Below are 11,292 nucleotides of genomic sequence, written 5' to 3'. Positions count from 1 at the left end.
GGATTCAATGGAAGGGTCTACATGCCCATGGTAAGGGGATTCTTTCATTTATCGTGGGTGAAGAGAAACTCAGCTTGTTTTGGTCTAAATTTTCCTTCATCCATACTTCTCTACTGGTGATGCAACCCTGCGATTGGTTTTAAAGCGTCTTATTATAAAGTTATTTCAGGCTAAGCGTCATCGACTTCACTTCGTATATCTGTCAAGAGAGAAGAATGGTAATGCCCTGTAAAGGAGGATCGACACAACCTCTCACCCAAAAGTAGAATAGCTTGCCTTTCAATAATTGTAATGTGACAGTTTAGATCATGCTAAAATTTCTGGATTTGAGGTCCTTTATTTACTTGTCATGTCACAATTAAGAGAGCGCAAGTTCGACTATTCTTGGGGTATACCTCTAAAAAGAAGAAAGAGAAAAAAGTACTAAAATTGTGTTTGGTAAGCATTCTATAATGTTATTTTTTTTTCGGTCTTTCTCTTTTTTTTTTTTTTTTTCAAAATCTATTTTAAGAATTTTTTTTTCTTATTCTATTGAGCGTCGTTCGTCAATAGTCAACCTAGTAGGGACTAATAAGGTCAATGACCACCTATTCTTACACACACTCAGATATGACATGGTTCGTTCCTAGGACCTCCTCCCTGAGGTGTCGGCTTTTCAAGCAGAAGCTATCACCAATAAACTAAGCTAGTATTAATTCAAGAGCACATATCAAAACCTAGGTTTGACAAGAAGTAAAATAACAAAAGGGTAAAGATTGGGTATGCCACTCGGATATCCAAATATGTCTCTCTCTCATACTCCCTAAGGAAAAGTCTCAGATGTCCCTCCCATGCCAACCCTCCCATTGTTCGAGCCGCTAGCTCTAGGAAAGCTGCCGACATACGTAATTTCCTCACTCAAAGATGACTGGACTACAGTTGAGTGTATCGACATACCAGAGAGGAACACTCACATATGAGATGATGCATTGAATCTAGATGCCAAATTTGACACATGCCCAATTCACATTAATTCCTTAACATCTAACCATCACAACTTTCAGAACACCCTTCCACACTGATGGCAAAATACACAAGGCATAGTGATCTACTTCTAGGTGAATGGCATGCAAAAATCTTCCCCTTTGGATCAGGTTCTCGAAGTTTTGTTTAGCAGACAACCCACAGGGAGGCGTGCATTATTGGAGTGATCTGGTCAATGGGGTGACGAGGAAAATGACCTTTTGCTCGCTAGTGGCCAACTAAAAGGTGGACTGCCCTTCAGCCTTTATGCGTTTCTGCTCAGTGTCTTATTCATTTACTGTAGCCGTTAAAAAAAACGTAAATATTCCATCCCACAGCCGTTTTTTCTCAGTATCTGAGCTGGCAGAGAGTAGAGAGAGAGAGAGAGAGGGGCTCATCTTTTGTTTTTTAAATTCCAATTCCATATCAGCCTTCTTATATTTGTTCTCTGTTTGTCTGAAAAGCTGAACTGCTGATCAAGGGCTAAAGGTGAAGAATCATCAATCGGGGTTGATAGTGTTAGTGGGTCTTTTAGTTTGATTGAGAGAAGAAAAGGGTAAGGCTTGGAATGGCGACGTTTGCAGGAACTACTCAGAAATGTAAGGCTTGTGAGAAGACGGTTTATTTGGTGGATCAGCTCACAGTTGACAACAAGGTTTATCACAAGGCTTGTTTCCGATGCCACCACTGCAAGGGTACCCTCAAGGTCGGTTTTTTCTTGTGGGAAGTTTTATTCTCAATCAGATTCTTCTGTCTTGGATTTCATCTGTGATTCCCTATTTTTTTATTTTTATGGATTCTCTTGTATTCTCTTCTTTGATGATCCTTATGATCTCTGTTTTCTTGGTTTGGTCTCTGAAGATTTTCGGTTTATGTTCTCTATTCTGGCCATGATTTAATTTCAATAAATCCTTTAGATGCCCTTTGACTATCCACTTCCCTCTTTTATATTTTCTTTCTTAATAGAGAACTGGGTTTCGTTCTGGGATGATGATGCCGATGATCCTTCTATGTTTTCCTATATGGGTTGTTTCTTGAGGAGGGCTTCTGGAGGAGTTCGGTCTACTGTTTAAATTATGTAGTCAGTTATGGTGTTGAAATCTCAGAATTATCTCCTCTTCCCTCCTATCATGGTGACTTGTTCTTTTAATCCTGAAGAGTACAATTGGGTGCTATTTCTTTTGCTTTAAGGCATTTGAGGCCGCGTACTTGTGTGGTTTGGGTAAGGATACCTGGAGTGGATTCTTGATGATGCGTTGGGTTTGCAAATAATGTTGAGAAATATGTTATATAGGTACTTTTTATTAATGTATTGGGCTCACCCTAGATTGCCTTGATGTGCATTACCTCATGGTATTTGTTTTGGGGTATGATGTCTTGTAACCCTATTCTCCATTGATAGTGAAGCAGATCTCATATCACCATGGGCGCAGGCAATCTTGCCGCATAAATCCTTGTTTGCATTGTGTGATTGTTTGTTTGTGATTTCCATTCTTTTTTGCATCGTTTTAGGTTCTCGTTTTCTACAATTTCCACGACATATATATATATACTCTTGTAAGGTAATGCCAAGAAATTGTTGATCCTCATGGTAGTCCTCCATAACTCAAGCTCTTCAGCACCATTAGCTCACACAATCTTAGCGAACTGTGCCTGTAGCTCAGTAATTAATATTTGAACCCTAAGGGGGTTGCTTAGTTGGCAAAGACCAACGTCTCAAAACTAAGAGGTCATGAGTTCAACTCTCCCTAGGGCCTAACTATCAAAAGAAAAAAAAAATCTTAGAGAACCATGTGTATGATAACTACAAAGGATAAATGTCCTCATGTATTGGATATAGTGATTAAGAAGTGGCCTTATAGGATTTGGCTCGTCTCCAATTCTCTACCAGTTCTACCTAATCTAGTGACACATGTCCTCCAAAAGATCTAACGGTTAATATAACAAAACTAATTTTTTCTAAAACAAAAAACTAGCTACTTTTTTAAAACCAAACTACTCATCTTTTTCAAAACCACTGACCTTTTTTATCACCACTTGCACAACTTTTACCCAAACTAATTTTCACTAAGGCTGTGTTTGGTAGCCAAGAGAAGAAAAGGAAAAAAAAAGATAATTGTACATTTTCTTGGTTTAAGAAATTTTCTTTGTGCTTGGCAAGTCCTGAAGCAAGAGATGATTTTTTTTTGAATTTCAAAATTTGCCTTGGGAATGGTGAAGTTTTCTTTTGCTGCAAAAAAAAATCTTGCCAAAAACACAAGAAAATATAAAAACTTTTCTTGGCTACCAAACGTACATACTTTTTTTATTTTCTTACCATTTCAATTCTTTTCTATTCTTTTCTTTTCTTTTCTTGGCTACCAAACGTACATACTTTTTTTATTTTCTTACCATTTCAATTCTTTTCTATTCTTTTTTTCTCTTTTCTAGATTCTTTTTTCTTTTCATTCTTTTCTAGATTCTTTTTTCTTTTCATTTCTTTTCTTTTCTTTTCTTCTCTTGGCTACCAAACACAGCCTAACAGAGAAGGATAGGAAACACAGGGAGAAGAAGGAAACGAAGTGGGAGAAGAAGAAGGAAGAAATGCTGCTGTTATAAAGATATGAGGAAGGGTGAGGAAGGGTAGGCAAAAGATATGAAAAAGGGTGAGGAAGAGTGGGCAAAAGAAGAAGAAGAAAAAAAGAGGATAACTGTCACTGACCATACTGGATGAATTTCCAAGTAGTTTTGATTTGGATGGGGTCTGAAGAATTTTCAGATATTTAGTTTAGGAAGCTAAAATCAGGTTTTTCAATTTATAAAGAACTTGATTTCTTTTCCCTGTTTTGGGCTGTTAAGCTGGAGTCGGACGCTTTAAATCATAGTTGTTTTGCATTTTTCCAATCCTTTAAATGGTGTACTTAAGATCTTTATTTGTTCTTCAATTGTTTTTTAAAGCTAAATTCATTTTTCCAGGTTTTTTTCTAGGTGGTTAAGCTGGGATTGAACTCAGAAGTCATGACATAATGATTAGAACATAAGTCCCATGAGCAGGGGTTTGAGTAACCATTCTATTATTGACAACAGTTTCTAGCCAATGGTACAGTCAAATTGCATTGGTGATATCTTAGAACCTTTGACCTGGTTTCTGAAACTCTACAAGTGTAGCACCTCAACTAATATAGTACTTTATTTAACAGTCATATCCGGTGTGTCACCAAAAACAGGAAGAACATTATGAACCAGGTCCAGCAAAACATATAAAATCACTAAATGGATGATTCTAGCCTCGCTGCCACTCTTTTGCTGCCCATGCCAAAGCAGAATTGTGGTCTGAATGTCAGCAGCATTTCTTCCTTCTTCTTCTTCTCCCTCTTCGTTTCCTTCTTCTCCCTGTGTTTCCTATCCTTCTTTGTTAGTGAAAATTAGTTTGGGTAAAAGCTGTGCAAGTGGTGATAAAAAAGTTAGTTGTTTTAAAAAAGGCTAGCGGTTTTGAAAAAAGTGAGTAGTTTGGTTTTAAAAAAGTAGGCAGTTTTTGGTTTTAGAAAAAAAAAGTAGTTTTGTTATATTAACCGTTAGATCTTTTGGAGGACACATGTCGCTAGATTAGGTAGAATTGGTAGAGAATTGGAGAGGTAGGAATTGGAGACAAGCCAAATGCGGCCTTATAAGGTACTTTTTGAGAATTTGTGTTGGAATTCGTTTTTGAGTCCACTTAGTTTTTTGTCTTTCTTTGTAATAGAGTCCATTTAGTGTTTTTGGACCTCATGAATACACATAACAAATCCAAACTTCTTGTTATATATATTTATGTTGCCCTTCCCTAACAGTTCGAGCTTTTAGGCGAAACGGTAGTGAACATGATATTAGAGCAGGAAGGTCGAGTGTTAAACTCCTGGGAAGTGCAATTGGATTTTCCAACACTTCTTCCCTCGGTGTTGGGCACGATGCAAAGGTCCAAGATTGGCATGCATGTGGCTGGGGTGCATGTTAAAAGAAGTCCGTTCAAGGTTTTAGTACCAAGCAGTAATGTAAAGGATTTTGGTTCCACTCTGTTTTTCTGGATGATTGCTTGAGGCTAGTGATTCATCTTTAGAAGAAAGGAGGCAACTGATTCATTGGCTATTGAACATATCTCATTTGAAGTGAATTGGAAAGTGAAACCTTAATTGTCGAATGTAAAACATGAAATGATGAAATGTTCAAAGAAGCCCAGCCCAAACATCATTCCAGCACACGTTCAGATATTCAATTGAAAAATAAGGTGCCTTCGTGGAAAACCTTGACAATGCATAAATATTCTTTGGAGGAATTATGAGTAGTGAGCGGTTCATTTCTGCAGCAGAGGATCTTGCACTTCCTCATAGTATATTTGGAACTCAACATATTGTGCTCTCATTGCTGCAGGTTTAACAACTGAAATATTTTCCTGTGCATGGTAGCTAATCTGGCATAAACTCTGTAATGCACAAAGACTATTATCGGCCATTATATAGTGTTGATATATTATGTGTATTCCCTAACAACTTGCACGGTATAACTTATGTTTAAACGCTTTGATGAGGGCTTTCTCAATGCTGGCCACAAAGGCAATGATTTGACCAAATGTGAAAGACTGAAAATGGCTTGGGTTTAAATGTTGAAAAGGGCATGAATGTGGTTGATGACAGGATAGGGCACTAATATAATGGAATGGTGAAAAGGATTTGAATAGCGAATTGCAAATAGTTGAGTGCCTAGTTGTATAGAGTTCCAATAAAATGAAAATTCCATTTTTAATAACAAACTAGAAACCGAGGCCTAAAAAAGAATGTTTCATCACTATGGGGAACTGGTAGAATACTGTATTTTCCATAATTGTCGTAAGACTAAAACAGAAAAAACCTGTAGTCTATAGATGCAGACGGTAATTGTTGCAGCTGGCTGGTTGCCACTATATCTTGTTGCTTATAGCAAAGGCATTGACTTATCTTCACGGTCAATTTCAAGACTTGGAAATATCCCCATCGATGGTTCCTCCTCCCTACCAACCCCAACAACCACCCCCCCCAAAAAAAAAAAGAAAAAAAGAAAAAAGTCTTTTCAAGTGTTGGTTACTTTTTTGTTTTATAATAGATAATATAATCATTTACTAGGAGTTCCTTTACAGTTTCTTTTCTCATTGATCCTATTAGTTGATGGTGATCTTGCTTAATTGTCACGAGGACTTGGGAGTTGTCTTCCCTTTCTATGAGATATCTTTTATTTTGTGTTTGGGAGGGTTAGAAGAGGGAAGAGGGGGGAGGGGGGTGGGGAGGGGCTGAATTTCTTTCATGTTTGCTTGCTTTTGTTGTTTTCCTTACTGTTTCTATTTTGACAGCTTAGTAACTACTCCTCCTTTGAGGGTGTTCTGTATTGCCAGCCTCACTTTGACCAACTCTTCAAGATGACTGGAAGTTTGGATAAAAGTTTTGAAGGTAACTACTCTCCATTAATGATATGCTTTCTGTCATTCCCACTTCTTCAAAATGTAATTTTCTTTAATCTTAATCTCTGTTTTATTTACATATTTATTTATTTTCATTCTTATAGGTGCTCCAAAAGAAGCTAGAGTTTCTGATAAGGTGCTCCCTTTGTGAAGTTTGATAATTAGTAATTTTATACTTGAAAACTATATCTCATCCTATATCTCATCCTATATCTTAAATATTAAACTACTGCTAAATTTATTTTTTGATTAAATTACACAGAGCCATGCCAACAGCAAAGTCTCAAGTATGTTTGCTGGAACCCAAGACAAGTGCGTGGCTTGCAAGAAAACTGTTTACCCACTTGAGAAGGTATACTTCGTCTCTATTTGTTAAATGAATACATAATGCAAATTGTTTCCTTTTGATAAGTCAAAACTGTTTCAGTTTTTGAGTTGCATAAAACTTTTCCCATCCAGGATTTGTGTTTCCCACTATTTTTGTTTGTGGATGAATATGTGTTTCCCACTTACTTGTATGTAAGATGTTGATCTGAAACCATCTCTATCATCTGTCTTTTTTGGTCACCAACCGGCTATAGATTTTGCTAATTATTTCTCTTAGGGGTATGAAAGTAATGGACCTGTGATTAAGTGTCGAAAGGAGAGGTTAAAAAATATGAACTTGGAACTCGTTAAAAAGAATCTGTAGCTACCATTACTTTTAATCTGAATTGATTTTCTTTTTATTTTTTTGGAGATCAGGCAATTTAGATGTCTTTTCTTTCAAGTTTCTAACTTTTGGGTTCATTATTGTATCTATGATGAAATGAATCATAACTAACAGCATTAGTAGCACGCTTCTTATTGGAAAAGCATTGTACTCATAACTCATATGTAACCATTGCAATCTCATGAGTCTCAAACACAAAAGGGTCTTCCATGCAGAAGGGTCCACCTGTGGTGGCTACATCCTTTGTTTGCATGGCAATCCTTTGTTAGGGGTGGCAAAACCTGAAATGAAAACAACTGGATTGTTCCATGTTCGGGTAGGGGATTTCAGGGTCTAGTTCAGATTTACTTTGATGCGACTGACTCAAAAAGTAAACCCCAAATGATCTGACATACTAAGTTTGTCATTTGTAGACTCAACATTTATGATATGAAAGTTAATCTTTTCATGTCTATATGTTTATAAAGAGGGTTTTATTTTATTTTATTTGGCCATGCTTTTCTGATTGGGCAAAACAAGCTGTACTGAGTCAGGTTGTGTAGGGTTGTTTCAGGTTAATGGAAACATGGTTCTTTGAACTGTCATTTAGATACTATTTGAAACATGGCAATGCATTGCAATTAAGTTGTCTGGCAACAGAGATTGTGTTGGGAATTTCTTCAATGTCTTAGGCCACTGCAAGAATTTTTTTTCTTGAATTCATCATGCCATAGATGTTCAAATAGTATCTGGGGTTTCAGTTTATATTTGGGAACTGATCCAACCCTGCAAGGAGGACTACATAAATAGCCATCTGGCAGAACACCCCCACCTCCAAAAAAAGAAAAAAAATTGCTTTGTATCACATGGGTATGCCCTATTTCATTTGTCTCTCTTTTTTTTTTAAAAGCAGATATTTATTCCATGAGGACTAATCCAATTTGGGGGTCTATTTGTGGCTGACCCTGGGGTTCTGAAGAAATTTCCGTTGAAAGAATAGTGAGATAGAAAGTGGAATGTGATTTCTAGTCTGTGGACCATACAGCCCATGCTGCCCACGCACACCTGCTTACCATGCAAGGAAGAGGACCACCCTTATAGAATGGAGTCCAATGGGAAGTATGTTACTGCTGTCCTGCACAGAAAATGGTGAACATCATAATAAGTAGCTGGTCTAATCCCCCCCACACGCCCCTCCCCCCCCCAACCCCCCCAAAAAAAAAAAAAAAAAAAAATCTTGTGGCTCCCACCCTCTTTTGCCTTGTTAACGAATAAGAAAGTAGGGTACAATAGTCTCTCCAATGATTGAAGTTTTACCTTTAAAATTAGGAAAGAAAAAATAAAGCATCCATGTAGAAGAAGGGGGGGGGGGGAGGAATTTTAAGAATTCACATCTTTTATAGCTCGAAGATCAGTTTACACATGCACTTTATGTTAAGTTTGCGTATGCACTTTTAAGTATACAAGTGGATATAAAGGTCACATATGTGTTAGCAATTAAAAGGTAGTGTCTCCTTGCTGCTCCGGGACTAATAGCGGACCTGCTTAGGGCAATAAGGTAGTGCCCTCACTAACACCAATTGGTTTTAGTATAGCGGTAAGTTGCTAAGTGCCTAAGCCTTGGACCGACCTACAATATTTAGATGTTCATGTAAGTATGGAGGGAATTTGTATCATATCAACTTATTATAATATACTGGAGCATATGAAAATAATTAATACTGCATGGACTGCAGAGTTTCAGTTATGCATATACTGAAGGGGCAATAGAGAATTGACTGATGGATGCTCACCTTGTGTTGTACGAATTCTATCAGGATAGCAATGGAATCAACCTCTAGATAGCCCAAAATTTTACTTCTTTGATCAGTTGTCAAACAAAATGACCTGTACTTCTTAGTTGGACATATTTTCTGACACTGTTGTGTTTTTCTGTTTTGCCCTCCAGGTAGCAACAGATGGTACCTCGTACCATAAAGCATGTTTCAAGTGTTCCCATGGAGGTTGTGTGCTGAGCACATCTAACTACGTCGCCCATGAGCACCAACTCTATTGTAAACACCATCATTCTCAGCTCTTCAAAGCGAAGGGGAATTTCAGCCAACTTGACAAGCATGAAGATGCTAAAGTTGTCACTGATGATGCAGTTCTTTGATTGGTGCATGAAATATGCCTTTTCATCTCTCACAAGGGTTTTCCATGTCTTTTCCATCATAGCCTTTGTATGTGAAAAAATAGGATCAATCTACAGGATTCTCCCTAAGCATGAGTGGAATCTATGGGAGTATATAAACAGAGGTATTGGCCTAGTTTTATATTTTTAGTTGGTCAACAGTCAACGCATGAGCTTCAGTCATTTGCTAATTTTTTTGAGTGTGGTTTGAATAATAATTACAGAAGAGGAATTTTTTCTTGTTAGTTTTTTTCCATAATCTAAGCCAAGATCTTTGGAGTTTGTGCTTGATGTTTGAACAGGTTGCTTTTGTTTTAAGATAGACAAGTCAAGTTGTTGTATTACAAGCAAAATTTGGTGCCTTGCTGGCTGTTTGTTTTTTGGTTTTCTTTGTGGTATCCACATGCATATTTGTGTTGTTGCTTGGTTTTATGGAGTGAATCAGTCACCACTTGGCTCATTGGCTTCTCAAAATTCAGGAAGAAGGCATTATTTAAGTCTTTGCTGGATGTTCAGAACATATAAGAACTTTAAATTGGGGTTCTATTAGTTATATTCCTGAGATCCAAGAATTGGAAGCACATTCATTGGTTCATGAAATTGGATTATTCAATAAAACTGCATTATAGGTGGGATATCACTTTCAAACTTGCTACTCTTATTTAGGTTATCTACTAGTTATTTTAATCATGATTATTATGAAAGAAGAAATTATTTATTATTATTTTTTTCATATCGAATCTTTGTAACCGACCCATTTAGTTGGGGTAAGATTATGTTTGTTATTGTTGTTTATACATCTAAGATACAATTAAACCTGTCAGTATTTTTCATCATTTTGGTAAATCCATGCTTTTGGGTAGACAACTGATAAGGCCTTGACCACAAAGCCACCACTTTTGTTATTGATTGTTGAATGGAATACTCTTCCCACACTGGGAGAGCCTTCTCCATCGGCTTTCATTTAGAGCTGAATCTTGCCTTTCCATGGCATTTCAGAGAAGGACAACGTACCCAAAGACTTTTATTTCAAGCAAAACAAACATTAGGTTTTCCGTTTGTCGGGTAAAGGGACAGATCTCAGGTGTAATCACATATCGAAAACCTATAAAAAAGCATTGCCTTGTAAAATTGGATGAATGGTTTCGAGTTCTGAAGTTGGGCCACAACTTATCATTAGGGGTGAGGTGGTAGTGCACTTCTTGTGCGCGTTACGCTAGTATGCCCTCCGTTTTCTCTTGACTTGATTAAGCCCTGCTTACTGTTGAATAACGTAATAGGCCAACACTGCTCACTTTGCTTTGAAATCGGAATTGCAGACGATTTTTATCCCTAAACCCCACTTGCTAGCAATAGCTATCCGTACAAGCTGTAAGTCCATTATAAAAGGGGTTGGGTATGACGACAGTTTTCGATAAATTAGTGACATGCATCAATCACAAAATTGAACACAAGAGAGTAAGGTGCCTTTTATTTAGCTGCCACTAAGGTAGCAAGGAAACCCATACGTGTCCCTGCCTCAGGTTAGCCATGGTACAACCCTAATATTTAGGTCGAAACCAAATCTAATGGAACATTCTCCTTAATCTTTATAGTTAATTTGTATTTAATACCAATTTTACCCTTTTAATTAGGTAAAATAAAAATTAAAACCCCCAGAAATTAAACCCTTAATTTCCCATTAGTCTTTTTCCATTAGACTTCTACGCCCATTCACCTCTTGTTCTTCCACAACAATCCCCTCCCTTCCTCTCCTTGCACCACAACCCTACCTCACCCCATATGTTGCCAAGCCCCACAGCCCAACCCAGTTCCAACTTGCACCTTTTCTTCATCTCAACCTACCGCCCCACAAAATGGATTTCCTGTAGTTAAAGAGTTGAATCAAAACAATGCACTGGTTTGTTTTGCTATTGAGTTGTTGGAAGAAATTGTTTTTTATTTCGATAAGCATAATCGAAAAATTAGAAGCCTTGTCTT

The 11,292-nt window shown here is 37.3% G+C and overlaps 1 protein-coding gene across 2 annotated transcripts; it reads left to right on the top strand.

Moving 5' to 3' along the window:
* The first annotated feature begins 1,359 nt into the window (after positions 1-1,359).
* On the top strand, positions 1,360-9,665 carry LOC122083348 (LIM domain-containing protein WLIM1-like). Of its 2 annotated transcripts, none has more exons than XM_042651120.1 (5): positions 1,360-1,708; positions 6,383-6,437; positions 6,553-6,584; positions 6,711-6,800; positions 9,088-9,665. In XM_042651120.1, the coding sequence occupies exons 1-5, from the start codon at positions 1,571-1,573 to the stop codon at positions 9,292-9,294; spliced, it is 522 nt and encodes a 173-aa protein (XP_042507054.1). In that variant the 5' UTR covers positions 1,360-1,570; the 3' UTR covers positions 9,295-9,665. The 2 variants fall into 2 exon arrangements, with proteins under 2 accessions (XP_042507054.1, XP_042507048.1); XM_042651114.1 differs by having other exon boundaries at positions 1,365-1,708; positions 6,341-6,437.
* Positions 9,666-11,292: the final 1,627 nt, after the last annotated feature.

This window comes from Macadamia integrifolia, chromosome 1, assembly GCF_013358625.1.
Source record: "Macadamia integrifolia cultivar HAES 741 chromosome 1, SCU_Mint_v3, whole genome shotgun sequence".
Classification (NCBI taxonomy): domain Eukaryota; kingdom Viridiplantae; phylum Streptophyta; class Magnoliopsida; order Proteales; family Proteaceae; genus Macadamia; species Macadamia integrifolia.
Note: the sequence above shows the minus strand (reverse complement) of the source record. Positions and strands in the feature narration are given on the sequence as shown.